The 18,862-nt window shown below is 51.0% G+C and overlaps 1 protein-coding gene across 1 annotated transcript in view; it reads left to right on the top strand.

The window, feature by feature from the left end:
• EME2 (essential meiotic structure-specific endonuclease subunit 2) overlaps positions 1–18,489 on the top strand; it is a 36,543-nt gene extending 18,054 nt beyond the window's left edge. The window contains 6 exon segments of the mRNA XM_044979892.1: positions 4,991–5,508; positions 15,693–15,730; positions 15,733–15,823; positions 16,459–16,630; positions 16,632–16,652; positions 18,319–18,489. Coding sequence (XP_044835827.1) covers positions 4,991–5,508; positions 15,693–15,730; positions 15,733–15,823; positions 16,459–16,630; positions 16,632–16,652; positions 18,319–18,489 — 1,011 coding nt within the window.
• The last annotated feature ends 373 nt before the right edge of the window (positions 18,490–18,862 follow it).

The raw sequence follows: 18,862 nt of genomic DNA, 5'->3' as shown, positions 1-18,862 counted from the left end.
TGTGATTTGGCCTTCCTGATTTCACTCCTGCATGCCTGAGCAATATTTTTATACTCCTCCCTGGTCATATGTCCAATCTTCCACTTCTTGTAAGCTTCTTTTTTGTGTTTAAGACGAGCAAGGATTTCACTGTTAAGCCAAGCTGGTCGCCTGCCATATTTACTATTCTTTCTACACATCGGGATGGTTTGTTCCTGCAACCTCAATAAGGATTCTTTAAAATACAGCCAGCTCTCCTGGACTCCTTTCCCCTCATGTTATTTTCCCAGGGGATCCTGCCCATCAGTTCCCCGAGGGAGTCAAAGTCTGCTTTTCTGAAGTCCAGTGTCCATATTCTGCTGCTCTCCTTTCTTCCTTGTGTCAGGATCCTGAACTCGACCATCTCATGGTCACTGCCTCCCAGGCAGGGGCGGCTCCAGACCCCAGCACGCCAAGTGCGTGCTTGGGGCGGCATGCTGTGGGGGGTGCTCTGCCAGTCACCGGGAGGGCGACAGGCGGCTCCGGTGGACCTCCCGCAGGTGTGCCTGCGGAGGGTCTGCTGGTCCCGTGGCTCCACCGGACCCTCCGCAGGGTCCATGATGGAAAGGGGCCATGACCAGGATGCACTGCAGTGCAGGGTTAAAGTGAAGGAGCTGCGGAATGCTTACTGCAAAGCCCGCGAGGGAAACCGCTGCTCTGGTGCTGCCCCCACGACCTTCCGTTTCTACAAAGAGCTGGACGCGATACTTGAGGGTGACCCCACCTCCACTCCGAGGACCACCATGGACACTTCAGAGCGGGGGGGAGGAGGAGGAGGAAAGCGAGAGTGAGGGTACTGGGGTGGGGGGAGACACCCTGGATTCCCTGGAGGCATGCAGCCAGGAGCTCTTCTCGAGCCAGGAGGAAGGTAGCCAGTCGCAGCAGTCGGTACTTGGTGGAGGACAAACAGAGGAGCAGGTTCCCGGTAAGCGGCTTTTATTTTCAGGATGGAAATGTTACAGGAGAGGAGGGAGGGTTAGGGCTGCATGCATGCATGCCTAGATGCGGAATAGTGCATTGATGTGGTCTATCACGTCGTGGTAATCGGCCTCGGTAATCTCTTCAAAAGTCTCATCCAGAGCATGGGCAATGCACTTGCGCAGGTTTATTGGGAGAGCCACTGTGGCCCTTGTCCCAGTCAGGCTAACGCGTCCACGCCACTGTGCCGCGAGGGGTGGGGGGACCATTGCTGCACACAGGCAAGCTGCATAGGGGCCAGGGCGGAATCCGCATTGCAGTAGAAGACCCTCTGCTTCCCAGGTGACCCTCAGCAGTGAGATATCTTCCAGGATAAACTCCTGTGGAAAATGTTGGGATAGTGTTCAGTGTACATGCATCTGACGAAGTGGGTATTCACCCACGAAAGCTCATGCTGCAAAACGTCTGTTAGTCTATAAGGTGCCACAGGACTCTTTGCTGCTTGTTCAATGTAGGTGCCCCCTGAAGCTGTTGGCTCTCCCCAAGGCACAGAAACCCAGAGGACAGTACAGCCCTGAAACAATCAATCAGTCCCCCTTACTCACCATTTCGGGGCTCCCGGGGGTTATGTGTGCTCTCTTTGGGATGGGAAAATTATGCTATTGTGAAGACTGTATGTGCCCTCCTTAAGTGTGGGGGAATTACTCTGTCTGGTATAAACAATGCTGCCTCTGTTAAGTGTTGCATTTTGCCTTTACAGATGCAACCTTGAGATCTCGGCTGTCTGTGTTATCACCGGCTGATAGACTGCAAAACCTCTGGAAGAGACCGCAAAAAAGCAAAGACGACATGCTGCACGAAGTGATGCATCAAAATCTCACAGAGAATCAAAAAGCGCAGGTGGAGGGAGAGGATCCGCAAGGAAAACGCAGCGCACCGGAAGCAAAGCACGGAGCGGCTGATAAGCATCCTGGAGCACCAAGCGAACTCTATCCAGGCACTCGTAGCCATGCAGGTGGAGCACTACCGCCCCTGTCCCCCCCCCGCACCCCTTGTCCTAAAGCTCTTTTCCTTGTGCCCCCATGTCAGCTCCAACCCCCCTTCCCCAACATCCGGGTTCTTACCACCACCAGCTGCCTCCAACACCTGTATGCTCACCAACCAGCCCTGAGAACTACGACCCTTACCCTCTGCACTCAACCCCCATCACCATGCAGTATATGCACCCTGAAGTGCAGCACTCATTGCACAGCACTCCAGACAGGACATATGCAAATCTGTGATTGTACAGTTCCCCACCCCACCCCCTTGCCCTTTCAGATTCCAAAAAAGTTGTGTTTCTTTCAATAAAGTAATTTTCTTTTCAATAAATGAATTTTATGGCTTTGAAAACAGTCTTTATTATTGCATAAAGTTAAAGATACCTTAGCCCAGGAAAGAAACAGGCACTGCAAATAAGCTTAGCAAACACAGATTCCTACTAACATTGTAACCACTGCACTTCACTCCTGTGCAGGTCACCAAACATTACTGTTGGTTTTCAGCCTCAAATTCCTCCCTCAAGGCATCCCTAATCCTTGCAGCCGTGTTCTGGGCCTCTCTAGTAGCCCTGCTCTCTGGCTGTGCAAATTCAGCCTCCAGGCATTGAACCTCGGAGGTCCATGCCTGACTGAATCTTTCACCCTTCCCTTCACAAATATTATGGAGGGTACAGCACGCGGATATAACAGTGGGGATGCTGTTTTCACCCAAGTCCAGCTTCCCACACAGAGATCGCCAGCGGCCTTTTAAACAGCCAAAAGCTCACTTCACAGTCATTTGGCACCTGCTCAGCCTGTAGTTGAACTGTTCCTTGCTGCTGTCAAGGCTCCCTGTGTACAGTTTCATGAGCCACGGCATTAACGGATAAGCAGGGTCTCCAAGGATCACAATGGGCATTTCGACATCCCCTACTGTGATCTTTCGCTCTGGGAAAAAAGTTCTGGCCTGCAGCTTCCTGAACAGGTCAGTGTTCCGAAAGATGCGTGCATCATGCACCTTTCCAGGCCAGACTGCGTTAATGTCAATGAAACGCCCACAGTGATCCACAAGCGCCTGGAGAACCATAGAGAAATACCCCTTCCGATTAACGTACTCGGATGCTAGATGGGGTGGTACCAGAATAGGAATATGCGTCCCATCTATTGCCCCTCCACAGTTAGGGAAACCCATTTGTGCAAAGCCATCCACAATGTCCTGCACGTTCCCTAGAGTCACGGTTCTTCTTAGCAGGATGCAATTAATGGCCCTGCAAACTTGCATCAACACGATTCCAACGGTCGACTTTCCCACTCCAAACTGGTTCACGATCGATCGGTAGCTGTCTGGAGTTGCCAGCTTCCAGGTTGCAATAGCCACCTGCTTCTCCATCGGCAGGGCAGCTCTCAATCTCGTGTCCTTGTGCTACAGGGTGGGGGTGAGCTCCTCACACAGTCCCATGAAAGTGACTTTTCTCATCCGAAAGTTCTGCAGCCACTGCTCGTCATCCCAGACTTGCATGATGATGTGATCCCACCACTCAGTGCTTGTTTCCCGAGCCCAAAAGCAGCGTTCCACGGTGCTGAGCATGTCTGTGAATGCCACAAGCAATTTCGTGTTGTACGCATTACGCGATTCGCTATCATTGTCGGACTCCTCACTGTCACTTTGGATCTTAAGGAATAGCTCAACTGCCAAACGTGTTGTGCTGGCGAGACTCGTCAGCATATTCCTCAGCAGTTCGGGCTCCATTTCCCGCAGACCGAAATAGAACACAGAATCGTGCTGCACAGAAACCGTTGAAAGATGGCTCCAAATGTGGACGGAAACACAGGGATTGCTGGGATGTGAAGCGATGCATCACGGGGCGTTGAGACAGGAACCAGAATGCCCCGCCCCCTCCGCCCCCTTCCCACAACCCATGGTGCCAGAATGGGAAGAGGTGCTCTGTGGGATAGCTGCCCATAATGCACCGCTCTCAATGCTGCTGCAAATGCTGCAAATGTAGCCATGACAGTGCGCTGGTAGCTGTCAGTGTGGTCAGACTGCAGCGCTTTCCCTACACAGCTGTACGAAGACAGGTTTAACTCCCAGCGCTGTACAGCTGCAAGTGTAGCCATACCCTGACTACAGGCCTTGACTGTAATGTTGCTTGAGGGCAAGGGAGCTGCAGCTATGGGGAGAGGAGGCACCTGTGGATGAGCACTCAGGCACATTGTATGCTAGGGGAGGTGACAGCTCAACTGAAACAGACATTCTTCTCCCTCTTAGAAAGCCCTTAGGTGTTATCAGCAAAGGGGTTAGGGAGGAACGGGGATACTCAGGAGATTGGTAGTGAGAATTTGGAGCTTCTGAGCCCTAAGATGCTGGCTCAGATCTAGCCCAGGTTGGTGGAGCGCACCCGCCCTCCCCCCAAATGGTATGCAGTGGCCTGTGTGAAAGGAATTGTTGGGCTCAGCCCAATACCTAGTGGCCAGGTGTGGCAGAGTGCTGCTAGTGAGGCTCCAATCAGGAGGCTTGGACTGGGGCTGGGTAGATAGCCTGATGCTTGCCTGGTAACTGACCACATCTGCCAGTCTTGGTAGCAGGAGCTATAAGGCTGGGAGGAAGTGAGAGCAAAGGGAGGGCAGAGACCAGGAGGGGAAGGTCAGGTTCAGATTCAGAGGGTGGTGGGAGTCTCCTACTCTGTTGCTGGCCAGCCCCCATGGTAGGCCAAGCTGATGTAAAAAGCCTGTATATAGCTGGAAACTGGTGGTAGGGACTTGATCACAAATAAAGAGCACAGCTGTTGCACCAGCCTGAAGTTTCCCTGAGTCTCTGAAAAGAGGGGGAGAAGGGCCGAACCAGAGGGGCACGGCATGCGTCCCGTTACATGTGGGGGCTCGTCCGGAATCCAAGGCCACTGCCAGTGCCTGGCTACCCGAAGATGGAGGGAACTGTGCAGTGGCTAGCTAAACAGCAAGAGGAGCTGCAGAAAACCCTGCAGGCCTTCCAGCAGTCCCACCAGGCAGAGCTGTAGGCCCTACTTGCCTTGCAGGCTGAACAACAGAAGGCCCTCCAGGACTTCATCTGGGAGCAGGCCAGTGTACAGCAGCAGCTCCTGCACCAGTCAGTGAGTCCCCCTGGAGGTGATCGCAGCCGCACACTAGGGTTGGGGCTCTATAAGATGGGCTCCACCAATGACCTCGACACCTTCCTGTGTATGTTTGAGTGGGTGGCCGCGAGCACTGGATGGGACAAGGTGACCTGGGCCCTAAGACTGACCCCCTATCTGGCCAGCAAGGCACAGGCTGCCTATATGGCCAGAAGTGACAAACAGGGCAAAGATTACAATGCAGTGAAAGCGGCTGTCCTAGACCAGATGGGACTGTTGGTGGAAAAGTACAGACAGAAGTTTCGGGCAGCCTGGTGGACAGGGGGTTTGTGGCTCCGAGCTTTTGCCCAGAAGCTCACGGACTGGGCCAGGCAGTGGTTGAGGCCGGACACCCAGATGGTGGGAGAGATGATGGACAGGGTGATTCTGGAACAATTTGTGCAAGGCCTCCCAGAAAACATGTGAGTCTGGGTCCTGCATCACCAGCCAAATACGGTAGAGGCCGCTGTCAAATTGACCAAAGAATATGCAGAGGCAGATGTTCCTCGAAAGGAGAGTTGAACAGGCTGGGACCTGGACTCGGGGAAGAAACCCCAAGAAGCCCCAAGAAAAGAAAGGAGGAGATTAAGGGGGCCCCTAATTGCCCAGGACAGTTGGTCTGCTGGCCATGTGGGCGGCCAGGACATACATGCAGAGAATGCCCAGAAATGGTGTGTGGGCTAGCTCAGTTTTGCGGTTGGACAAATGGTGGAGGGAGGAAGTAGGGGCGAACGCTGGCCATCATCCTGTGCAGGTGGGAAGGAAGTATTTTTTTTCCCCACTGCTTGTTTCCTTTCCTCTGATAGACGTTGTGACGGGTTCAATCACAGAAACCCCCTTGGGACTGTCAACTGATGTGCTGAGACTACCTCTGAGCCTATTTTCTCTGCCAGTTTGGGCCTCCAGAACCCTGCCTTGTTGAGCCAGACACACCAGTCTGCTCCAACACAGGCCCAGGGTCTGAACCACGCGCCCCAAAGCTGCAGACTTAACTGAAAACAGCTTAAGAAGAGCCCCTGTCTCCAGCACCCAGACACCCAGCTCCCAGTGGGATCCAAACCCCAAATGAATCCATTTTACTCTGTATAAAGCTTATACAGGATAAACTCATAAATTGTCTGCCCTCTATAACACTGTTAGAGAGATATGCACAGCTCCCCAGGTATTACTTACTTACTTTGGGTTAATTAATAAGCAAAATTGATTTGATTAAGTATAAAAAGTAGGATTTAAGTGATTCCAAGTAATAACAGACAGAACAAAGTAAGTTACCAAGCAAAATAAAACAAAACACGCAAGTCTAATCCTAATACATTAAGAAACTGATTACAGATAAAATCTCACCTTCAGAGATGTTCCAATAAGCTTCTTTCACAGACTGGGCTCCTTCCTAGTCTGATCTCAATCCTTTCCCCTGGTGCAGTTCTTGTTAGCTCCAGCTCAGGTGGTAACTAGAGGATTTTTCAAGACTGGAACCTCCTTTGTTCTGTTCCACCCCCTTATATAGCTTTGGCACAAGGCAGGAATCTTTTGTCTCGCTGGGTCACCACCCCTCCTTCTAAATGGAAAAGCACCAGGTTTAAGATGGATTTCAGTACCAGGTGACATTGTCCCATGTCCTGTGAGACCCCAAGCCTTCATTCTTTCTGGCCTGACTCACAGAAAGGCTTGCAAGTAAACAGAGCCCTTTACAACCAATTGTCCTAGTTGATGGGAGCCATCGAGAGTCCAAACCACCATTAATGGCCCCCACTTTGCATAATTACAATAGAACCTCAGAGTTATAGTTTATATTTCTAGTTTCAGATACAAGAATGATACATTTATGCAAATAGGATGACCACACTCAATAGATTATAAGCTTTCTAATGATACATTACAAGAGACCTTTTGCATGAAGCATATTCCAGTTACATTATATTCACACTCATTAGCAAGTTTTCATAAAATCATAATGAGTGCAATGTCACAGATGTATTTTCCCCTACTCCCCAGCCATGTCTGTAATGGAGCAGAAGTCAGCATTCATCTGTCTTGCTTATGGTGGTCCCTGTCAAAAAGCCAGCATTTGCTAGTGGTGATAGCATGCTTGTATCTAAGCCCTGGTCTACACACACACCCTAATTCGAACTAGGGTACGCGAATTCAGCTACGTGAATAACATAGCTGAATTCGAACTACCCTAGTTCGAAAACTTACCCGTCCAGACAGCGGGGAAGCGAAGTCCGCGGCTCGCAGGTCGACTCCGGCAACTCCTCCTGACGCGGTGGAGTACCGGAGTTCGACCTAGCGCTTCCGGAGTTCGAACTATCGCGTCTAGATCAGACGCGATAGTTCGAACTCCGAGAAGTCGAACTCCCCGCGTCGGACTGCAAGGTAAGTGTAGACCAGCCCTAAGGGCTTGGCTACACTTACAAATTTGCAGCGCTGCAGCAGGGTGTGAAAACACACCCTCTCCAGCGCTGCAAATTGCGGCGCTGCAAAGCGCCAGTGTGGTCAAAGCCCCAGCGCTGGCAGCGCGGCTCCCAGCGCTGTCCGTTATTCCCCACAGGGAGGTGGAGTACGGACAGCTCTGGGAGAGCTCTCTCCCAGCGCTGGTGCTTTGACTACACTTAGCGCTTCAAAGCGCTGCCGCGGCAGCGCTACCGCGGCAGCGCTTTGAAGTGCTAAGTGTAGCCACAGCCTGAGACAACCAAAACCTTTCTCCAGTGCTTACAATTGGAGATAGCTATGGTAATTGTTGGCAAATGTTGATTCTGTGATGGCCCTTGCCATACTTCTTTGTACCTGTGCCATGTTATTGAGGTGCAAGGTCAGATAATATGGTGTCTAGGAAGATATTTTGTGACTGGAGCTTGTGACTCTTCCATTACCGCCTCCAGGCCCCAGAGGGGATCAGAGCCCAATTGCACCCTGGACATATACAGAGCAAGAGTCAGTTCCTGCCCCAGCGAGCATACAATCTAAACCAGAGGTGGGCAAACTACGGCCTGTGGGCCACCAGGGCCGGTGCAATCGCTAGGCAAACTAGGCGGCCACCTAGGGCGCCAAGATTTGAGGGCGCCAAAAAGTGGTGCCAGCTAAACATGTAACCTTCTTCCCACCACTGTGTGAGGGGGAGCTGCAGCTTTGATCAGCTCTGGCCGTCAGGACGGGAAGTGATGTCATTCCTCCTCTGGCCGCCGGGGGGGGCGCTGTGCTGCTCCCTGCTGCTCTGGCTCTGACACAGGACCCCCACCCCTGCTCAGCCCCGCCGTGCCCCCACTCCCCGGAGCTCTGAAGCAGGGCCAGGCCTGCACTCATCGGCAGGGGGAAGTGCAGAGACCTGGCCCCAGCCACACCACCGGTGAGTGCTGGGGATGGTTCCCCCCTGCCCTCCAAGCCAGCCCTGCACCCCGGAGGCCTGCCCCCCCGCTCCCGCCACCCCCCCCCCACAGAGGCCTGGGGAACCACCACCGCCCCACAGGGGTGCTGCGTAGGGCCCCAGAATAGCTAGGGACGGCCCCAGTACCCACCACCCTGCCCGCAGCCAGCCCCTGCTGCACACCTTGCCCTGCCTGCATCCAGCCCCACACCCCCTGCCCTGCCCGAAGCCAGCCCCACACCCCCTGTCTCCAGCCAGCCCCACATCCCCTGCCCTGCCCGCAGCCAGCCCCGCAGTCCTTTGTCTCCAGCCAACCCCACACCCGCTTGCCCTGCCTGCAGCTAGCCCCACACCCCCATCTCCAGCCAACCCCTGCCGCACCCCCCTGCCCGGCCTCCAGCTAGCCCCACACCCCGTTTCCAGCTAGCCCCTGCTGCATCCCCTGCCCAAAGCCAGCCAGCCCCACATCCCCTGTCTCCAGCCGACCCCTGCCGTACCCCTCTGCCTGAAGCCAGCCAGCCCCACACTCCACTGTCTCCAGCCAACCCCTGCCGCACCCCCTGCCCTGCCCGCAGCCAGCCCCACACCCCCTGTCTCCAGCCAGCATCGCACCCCATCTCCAACCAGCTCCGCATCCCCTGCCCTGCCCGAAGCCAGCCAGCCTCACACCCCAATCTCCAGCCAAGCCCTGCTGCACCCCTGTGCCTGAAGCCAGCTAGCCCCACACTCCCCTGTCTCCAGCCAGCCCCTGCCGCACACCCCCTGCCCAAAGCCAGCCAGCCCTGCACTCCCCTGTCTCCAGCCAGCCCCTGCCGCACCCCCATGCCCAAAGCCAGCCAGCCCGACACCCTGTCAGGTTATTCATTTATTTTAATTAAATATGTAGACTAAATAATTAAATTAATAAATTTTCAAGACGAATCTGTATTAATTCTAATGAACAATGCAGTATTCATTTTTGAAAATTTATAATAAGCGATGCTCCGAGGGGAGGGGTGGGGGCGGGGGGCGCAAGGTGGAAGTTTCACCTAGGGCACAAAATATCCTTGCACCGGCCCTGTGGGCCACATCTGGCCCACGGGGCCGTCCTGCCCAGCCCCTGAGCTCCTGGCTGACCCCGGCCTCTCCCCTGCTGTCCCCCTTCCCCTGCAGCCTCAGCTCGCCATGCTGGCAGTGCGGTGGCATGGCTGGTTCCAGCCGGGTGGTGCGGCTCAGGGGCAGATTTATAAGTGAACACAGGGTGTCCTGGCACAGGCCCCCCAACAACAGGGGACCCAGGGTTGGGCACTTGGGCAGCTCAGCACCGGCGCACCCCCCACGGGGGAAAGGGGATGCACTGCAGGGGCAGGGGAGCAGGCGGGCAGTGCGGGTGGCAGGAGCGCGGGGAACGCGGGCGGAGGACTCAGGAGGAGCACTGGGCGGCCGCGCAGCCGACTGGAGAGAAGTGGCACTTTGAAGGGGAAACTGCCGCTTCTCTCCGGCTGCATGGCTGCCCCTGCTCCTCCTGCGTCCTCTGCCCATGTTCGCAGGGGCACATTCCAAAAAGGGCTGGAGGTGTGTGGATACGGGGTGAGGTCCCAGGGGGGTGGTTAGGGGCAGAGGGTCCTGGGAGGGGGCGGTCAGGGGACAGGAATGGGGGGTTGGATATGTGGTGGGGTCCTGGGGGGCGGTTAGAGGCAGGGATCCCGAGAGGGGGCGGTCAGGGGACAAGGAGCAGGGGGGGTTGGATGGGTCAGGGGTTCTGAGGGGGGCAGTCAGGGGGCAGGAAGTGGGAGGGGGCAGATAGAGGGTGGGGGTCAGGCTGTTTGGGGAGGCACAGCCTTCCGTACCCGGCCCTCCATACCATTTTGCAATCCCGATGTGGCCTTTAGGCCAAAAAGTTTGCCCACCCCTGATCTAAACAGAGCAGGCAGCCAAAGGGTAGGTGGGGTCTTAACTGCTGACCCACTTCTTGGTGGAAACCATGGCCACAGAATGGGTTTATAAATGTCTTGGTGATCAGGTATGCTCTTCTCTAATGAGATACTTAGAATCAGAAGGTTCCTCACAAAATCTTGTCATTCCTGGGGCACTTGTCAGAGTCCCTTCAAATGAATTCCAGCCCTGCTGGAATATGCCCTGGAGGGGGTTATGACTCACTGGTTTACTGGGAACTAAGGGGATGAGCAGGTTTTACTGCTGTGCTGTGTAAACAGAGATAATGCACTTAGCCCATCCCTTCCAGCATAAGCTGGTGGAGGCCTTTGTTGTGCCCAGATGTATGTTTTCCTTCCTTGCTACTCTTTCTCAGGGTCAGAGAGGGGCCTCTGAGAGGCTGACCCCTGCCAGCTGGAAGTCTGAGCAGGGTGAATGCCTTTGGTGAGGTGTGGTGACGTGCCTGTGTCTGGCATGGACAAGCCTGCTCTCAGCTGGGGATTGCTTTGCTCTGTGTCATAGAATCATAGAATATTAGGGTTGGAAGAGACCTCGGGAGGTCATCTAGTTCAATCCCCTGCTCAAAGTAGGACCAATACCAACTAAATCAGCCCTGCCAGGGCTTTGTCAAGCCAAGCTTTAAAAATCTCTAAGGTTGGAGATTGCACCACCTCCCTAGGTAATGCATTCCAGTGCTTCACCACCCTTCTAGTGAAATAGTGTTTCCTAATATCCAACCTAGACCTCCCCCATTGCAACTTGAAACCATTGCTGCTTGTTCTGTCATCTGCCACCACTGAGAACAGCCTAGCTCCATCTTCTTTGGAACCCGCCCCCTTTAGGTCGTTGAAGGCTGCTATCAAATCCCTCCTCACTCTTCTCTTCTGCAGACTAAATAACCCGTTCCCTCAGCCTCTCCTTGTAAATCATGTGCCCCAGCCCCCTAATCATTTTCGTTGCCCTCTGCTGAACTCTCTCCAATTTGTCCACATCCCTTCTGTAGTGTGGGGTCCGAAACTGGACACAATACTCCAAGTGTGGCCTCACCAGTGCTGAATAAAGGGGAATAATCACTTCCCTCGATCAGCTGGCAATGCTTCTACTAATACAGCCCAATATGCCATTGGCCTTCTTGGCAACAAGAGCACATTGCTGACTCATATCCAGCTTCTCATCCACTGTAATCCCTAGGTCCTTTTCTGCAGAACTGCTCCTTAGCCACTCAGTCCCCAGCCAGTAGCAGTACATGGGATTCTTCCTTCCCAAGTGCAGGACTCTGCACTTGTCCTCGTTGAACCTCATCAGATTTCTTTTGGCCCAATCCTCCAACTTGTCTAGGTCACTTTGGACCCTATTTCTACCCTCCAGCATATCTACCTCTCCCCACAGCTTAGTGTCATCTGCGAACTTGCTGAGGGTGTAATTCATCCCATCATCCAGATCATTAATAAAGATGTTGAACAAAACTGGCCCCAGGACTGACCCCTGGGGCACTCTGCTTGATACTGGCTGCCAACTAGACATCAAGCCATTGATCACTACCCATTGAGCCTGACGATCTAGCCAGATTTCTATCCACCTTATAGTCCATTCATCCAATTCATACTTCTTTAACTTGCTGGCAAGAATACTGTGGGAGACAATATCAAAAGCTTTGCTAAAGTCAAGATATATCACATCCACCGCTTTCCCCATATCCACAGAGTCAGTTATCTCAGAGAAGGCAATCAGGTTGGTCAGGCATGACTTGCCCTTGATGAATCCATGTTGACTGTTCCTGGTCACCTTCCTCTCCTCCAAGTTTAACAGTGAAACAATGTAACAGTGACTTAGTGAAATCCTTGCTGATCTTAAACACAAAAAAGAAGCTTGCAAGAAGTGGAAGATTGGACAAATGACCAGGGAGGAGTATAAAAATATTGCTCAGGCATGTAGGAGTGAAATCAGGAAGGCCAAATCACACTTGGAGTTGCAACTAGCAAGGGATGTTAAGAGTAAGAAGAAGGGTTTCTACAGGTATGTTAGCAACCAGAAGAAGGTCAGGGAAAGTGTGGGCCCCTTACTGAATGGGGGAGGCAAACTAGTGTCAGAGGATGTGGAAAAAGCTAATGTACTTGTTAGGGGGCTTATTCCTTCACCCTCTCACTTCCCTGGTCCTTCTCGCATGAACAGAGAGTAACAATACCCGAAGTCCAAAGGCGCAAACAATTCGATGTTTATTGGGGTGAACTTCCAGCAAGCATGATTCCAGTTTCCTTCCTTAGTGTCCCCCTTCCCAGCTCTGACACCACAGAGCCTTGCCTGTGTCCCTGTTCCTGTTCCCATCCCCTGTTCCCATTCTCCCCTTTAGCAAGACATGATTTTAATTCCCCCATCCCTGGTCCCTGGTCCCATTTCCCCCCACCCTTCCTGATTGACTGCAGACTATATAGTAAAACTTGAATTCTGCTTAGCTATACCTTAACCAATCATTTTACTGAAATTTAACTAACCAATCCTAACATATTGTAACATGGTTATTTAACCAATTATACCCCACCACCTTAATTGGTTTACACCCAACAAAATTAATTATACAGTAGACAGAAACAATTACAGAACCAGACAGAGACCATGCAAATAAACATACAAAACAATACAGAAGTGAGGATTTCACAACTACATCTATACAGACATAAGGATTTTCCAGCTGTGTCTATTGATAAGTGAGTTCTTGCCAGACAGGATGCTATTAAACTAAGTTTCCTTTTACATCTTCTAGGCTCTACCCTTTCTCTGGAGGTAATAGGAATATCAGGACAGGATTGTATTCCTAATAGCCCAATAGCACCTTATTTCAATGTGACTAGTTTGGAATGTGAGGATGTGACCATACACTTCCCAGTTTATGGCTGCCTAACTACATCTTAGCTGAAGGTCTTAGCCTGTCACAGTAAGAGAAGGCCATTACACAGACAGTGATCTTGATTCTTTCTTTTATACCTCTATAACTAGCTAAGTGATAAGAATACACCTAAATTCTTAAAGTATAGGCATTTGCAGACAGCCCTGAATGTCTATATGCTAACAGTACTCAATGCTTTTTTTGCTTCTGTCTTCATGAACAAGGTCAGCTCCAAGACTATTGCACTGGGCAGCACAGTATGGGGAGGAGGTGACCAGCCCTCTGTGGAGAAAGAAGTGGTTCAGGACTATTTAGAAAAGCTGGATGAGCACAAGTCCAAGGGGCCGGATGCCCTGCATCTGAGGGTGCTAAAGGAGTTGGCGGATGTGATTGCAGAGCCATTGGCCATTATCTTTGAAAACTCATGGCGATCAGGTAAAGCCCCGGATGACTGGAAAAAGGCTAATGTAGTGCCCATCTTTAAAAAAGGGAAGGAGGAGGATCCGGGGAACTACAGGCCAGTCAGCCTCACCTCAGTCCCTGGAAAAATTATGGAGCAGGTCCACAAGGAATCTATTTTGAAGTACTTAGAGGAGAGGAAAACGATTAGGAACAGTCAGCATGGATTCACCAAGGGCAAGTCATGCCTCACTAAACTAATTGTCTTCTATCATGAAATAACTGGGTCTGTGGATGAGGGGAAAGCAGTGGACGTGTTGTTCCTTGACTTTAGCAAACTTTTGATACGGTCTCCCACAGTATTTTTGCCATGAAGTTAAAGAAGTATGGGCTGGATGAATGGACTATAAGATGGATAGAAAGCTGGCTAGATCATCGGGCTCAACGGGTAGTGATCAACAGCTCCATGTCTACTTGGCAGCTGGTATCAAGCGGAGTGCCCCAAGGGTTGGTGCTGGGGCTGGTTTTGTTCAATATCTTCATTAATGATCTGGATGATGGGATTAATTAATTGCACCCTCAGCAAGTTTGCAGATGACATTAAACTGGGAGGAGTGGTAGATACGCTGGAGGGTAGGGATAGGATACAAAGGGACCAATACAAATTAGAGGATTGGGCCAAAAGAAATATGATGAGGTTCAACAAGGACAAGTACAGAGTCCTGCACTTAGGATGGAAGAATCCCATCCACTGTTACAGACTAGGGACTGAGTGGCTAAGCAGCAGTTCTGCAGAAAAGGACCTAGGGGTTACAGTGGATGAGAAGCTGGATATGAGTCAACAGTGTGCCCTTGTTGCCAAGAAGGCTAATGGCATTTTGGGCTGTATAAGTAGGAGCATTGCCTGCAGATCGAGAGATGTGATCATTCCCCTCTATTCAGCATTGGTGAGGCCTCATCTGTAGTACTGTGTCCAGTTCTGGGCCCCACACTAAAAGAAGGATGTGGAAAAATTGGAAAGAGTCCAGTGGAGGGCAACAAAAATGATTAGGGGGCTGGAGCACATGATTTATGAGGAGAGGCTGAAGGAACTGGCATTATTTTGTCTGCAGAAGAAAAGAATGAGGGGGATTAAACTTTGAGGGGATGCTTTCAGCTACCTGAAAGGGGGTTCCAAAGAGGATGGATCTAGACTGTTCTCAGTGGTAACAGATAGCAGAACAAGGAGTAAGGGTCTGAAGTTGCAGTGGGGGAGGTTTAGGTTGGATATTAGGAAAAAAAATTCACTTGGAGGGTGGTGAAGCACTGGAATAGGTTACCTAGGGAGGTGGTGGAATCTCCTTCCTTAGAGGTTTTTAAGGTCAGGCTTGACAAAGCACTGGCTGGGATGATTTAGTTGGGGATTGGTCCTACTTTGAGCAGGAGGTTGGACTAGATGACCTCCTGAGGTCCCTTCCAACCATGATATTCTATGATTATAAGTGCTTCAAAATGGAATCCTTGAGGACCTGCTTCATAATTTTGCCAGGGACTGAAGTGAGGCTGTATGTCCCTGGGTTCTCTTTCTTCTCTTTTTTAAATATGGGCACTATATTTGCCTATTCCCAATCGTCTGGGACCTCCCCCGATCACCACAAGTTTTCAAAGATAATGGCCAGTGGCTCTGCAATCATATCAACCAACGCCCTCAGCCCCCTTGGATGCATTAGATTTGGACCCATGGACTTTTGCATGTCCAACTTTTCTAAATAGTCCTTAACCTGTTCTTTCACCACTGACAGCTGCTCACCTAATCCTCCTCCCCATACTGTGTTGCCCAGTGCAGCAGTCTGAGAGCTGACCTTGTCTGTGAAGACGGAGGCAAAAAAAGCATTGAGTACTTCAGCTTTTTCCACATCATCTGTCACTATGTTACCTCCCCCATTCAGTAAGGGTCCCCACTTTCCCTGACCACCTTCTTGTTGCTAACATATCTGTAAAACCCCTTCTTTTTACCCTTCACGTCCCTTGCTAGCTGCAACTTTTGCATGTTTTGCTCATTTTAGTTCTCCTCCTCCTCCGGGGCTGGTGGTGCTACAGCTCTGGTGTACACTGAGGTCTGGTTCCTGGACACATGGCTTGAGTTGAGCCAGCATGTTTCTGCGCTGACCAAGACAATAGCAAAACGCCCATACAAGTGAGTGTGTGTCACCTAGGCAGGTGCTCCCAACTCTTAACCCCCAGCTGAATCCCAAGCCCAGAACATCAGCATCACTCTTTGTTCTGTTTGTGACTCTGACACACTGTGGGAGCAGGGTTGATGCTGCTCCCATGGCAGATCCTTATAGAGAAAGCCTCACACCCTGAACTCAGTGCCATGGTATTTCAGGGGGGCTCCATGTGGAGGGAGTGTGGGGGACACAGTTTGTCTCCTGTCAGGGTATTCAGAATAGACTGGATGTAGGAATGTTCATTTCATGACTGGCCCTGTATGGTTATTCGGCTCTTTCCCCTCCCCCATTGCCATTCACACTCTCAGTACACTGTGCTCTGCCATCTAGGAATAACAGTGTTTGTGGGATAAGAGGTATAGGCTGGGAAATAAGATCCGGTGAGGAATGTTAGGTGACAGTAGGACATGCCATCTTAGCAGCAGGAGGGAGGTGACCTTTCTGAAGATGGAGAGGGATGTAAGCTAATGGAGGAAAAATACTGGTCCTGGAGGAACAGAGGTGGACTAGCCAGAAACCTTATTATAGAGGCAGCAGGTAAGATGTGATCTCCCAAACATGCACCACTGCATGTCCTATCCTTGCATCTGGCTTCCTGCAGGAAACAGCTGGAGACCCAACTATTCTCCTTCTGCACTGATGGGGGCTGGTCCAGTGGCATATGTGTGGAGAAGGATGGGATGGGACTGCAACAGGTGTGGAAAAGACAAATCCAACAGTTTAACAGAGTCAGCCCTGTTGCGGCAGCAGCAGCCATAGCAGCAGCATACCCTTTCCCCAAGCCTACTGCTTCAGGTCAGCCCTTGAGCCACTCAGCAACATAAGAACATATATAAGAATGGCCATACTGGGTCAGATCAAAGGTCCATCTAGCCCAGTATCCTGTCTTCAGACAGTGGCCAATGCCAGGTGCCTCAGAGGGAATGAACAGAACAGGTAATCATCAAGTGATCCATCCCCCATCGCCCATTCCCAGCTTCTGGCGAACAGAGGCTAGGGACACCATCCCTGCCCATTCTTGTGTTATGAGGGGTAAATAACACTTCCTTAATTACTTTCTCCACACCAGTCATAATTTTATAGACCTCTATTATATCCCCCTTAGTTGTCTCTTTTCCAAGCTGAAAAGTCCCAGTCTTATTAATCTGTCCTCATATGGAAACTGTTCCATACCCCTAATCATTTTAGTCACCCTTTTCTGAACCTTTTCCAATGCCAGTACACCTCTACCTTGATATAACGCTGTCCTTGGGAGCCAAAAAATCTTACCGCATTATAGGCGAAATCGGTTTATATCGAACTTGCTTTGATCCACCGGAGTGCATAGCCCCGCCCCCGGGAGCACAGCTTTACTGTGTTATATCGGGTCGCATTATATCGGGGTAGAGGTGTATATCTTTTCTGAGATGGGGCTACTATTCAAGATGTGGGCGTACCATGGATTTATATAGAGGGAATATGATATTTTCTGTCTTATTATCTATCCCTTCCCTAATGGTTCCCAACATTCTGTTACCATTTTTGACTGCCACTGCACATTGAGTGGATGTTTTCAGAGAACTGTCCACAATGACTCCAAGATCTACTCCCTTCCTGTAGAAAAGCCCTGTCTGATGGAATGGGACCATCATCAATGGACAAGCTGCCCTTGTATAAAATATCTGTAGCTGCCTGCAAATAACAGGGTTTCATGGTCACACGAGGGAGACATTTCAGTAATTTCTACTATAAGATCTATTAGCTTGTCTAGTCCCCTCTGTGGCCCAGCTAGCCCAGGGCTCCCTTGCCTTTTGTCTAGTCCCCCACTTTGGCCTGGCTTGCTCAGGGAATCTTCCTGTGGTACATCCAATGCCTTTGTCTGGGCTGATTTTAAATGACTTAATCCCAAGCAAAGGAGATAGCAGGAATCAATATAGGCCTGTCAGACAGTCCGGGGAGTTGTGGAGGAGGAGAAGATAGCAGTAGAATTAGTGGATGTTTCCCTCACTGGTAAAATGCATGGTGTGAAATGTTAGGCTTCTGCTTAACACTTCTGTGTTATTTTTGGTGGGAGACAAACACTTTCTACCAGGAAATACGGTTTCCTCGGCAGTTCAGAACTAATCACACACAAGCTTTGTCCCTTTGTCATCCAGTGAGGCAGAGCTTACAAATAAAAGCCTCACTAGTCCTTTGGCCAAATGCATACTGCCTCTCCCCTGCTCAGATCGCCATGGTTAGCATTCCCTCCATGGAGAGGTACCCATTTCCTTGGGAACAGGAAGGATGGAATATACATCAGTTGTGGGGGGGCTGGGAGTGATTTGTGAGCAGAAATTCTTACTTCTGACTTTATCCTCTTAACCCAGCATGGCAGAAGAAGCACTGCACCTTCAGCTCCAGGTGGATCTAAGTCCTGTGCTGGAGATCGAATTTTAGTTGTATGGTGTCCACACCAATTTGTTCTCCTGTTTCCTCTAAGGCCTATCAATAGTGCAGCACAGAGAAGGACAGACTCCTCCTGCTGAGTGACAATTGGGTAAAAGCAGAGGATAGCAGGAGAGAACGACGGCTTGGACCAGACTTATCCTGCCGAGTCTCTCTCTTCTTGACATCCACTAATCAAGACCTTGTTTTGGACTTAAGTGTGTAGTGGATTTTGGGAAATGATGGGGTTGGTCCGTCCAGATGTTAAATCTAGCAGTGCCTGAGCTATCATTAGCTTAGCAGTGCTGCTCTGAGTCCAGCCTCTTGAGGCAGTGTATTCTGCTTCAGAATGGAGACTTGTACTTCAAGACATTTCTCATTACAGATGCTTGTGCAGCCCCATGGCTCCAGTGTTGCTATTTAAATACCCTTCCTTGTGCATCCATGGGCAGAGCAGAGTAAAAGCTGGCAGTCTCAGAACACAACAGTGGAGCCAGGAGTACAGTGATCTCTCCCTGGGCAGCATGAGATCATCTCCTTTGCTGTGGGATATGCATGAGGTTAGTCGTACTCCTGTGTCAGCCATGCAGCAAGACCTT

The sequence above is a fragment of the Mauremys mutica genome, chromosome 11, assembly GCF_020497125.1.
Source record: "Mauremys mutica isolate MM-2020 ecotype Southern chromosome 11, ASM2049712v1, whole genome shotgun sequence".
Lineage (NCBI taxonomy): Eukaryota > Metazoa > Chordata > Testudines > Geoemydidae > Mauremys > Mauremys mutica.
The sequence above is the reverse complement of the archived record's forward strand: the minus strand, read 5'-3'. Positions and strand labels throughout refer to the sequence as shown.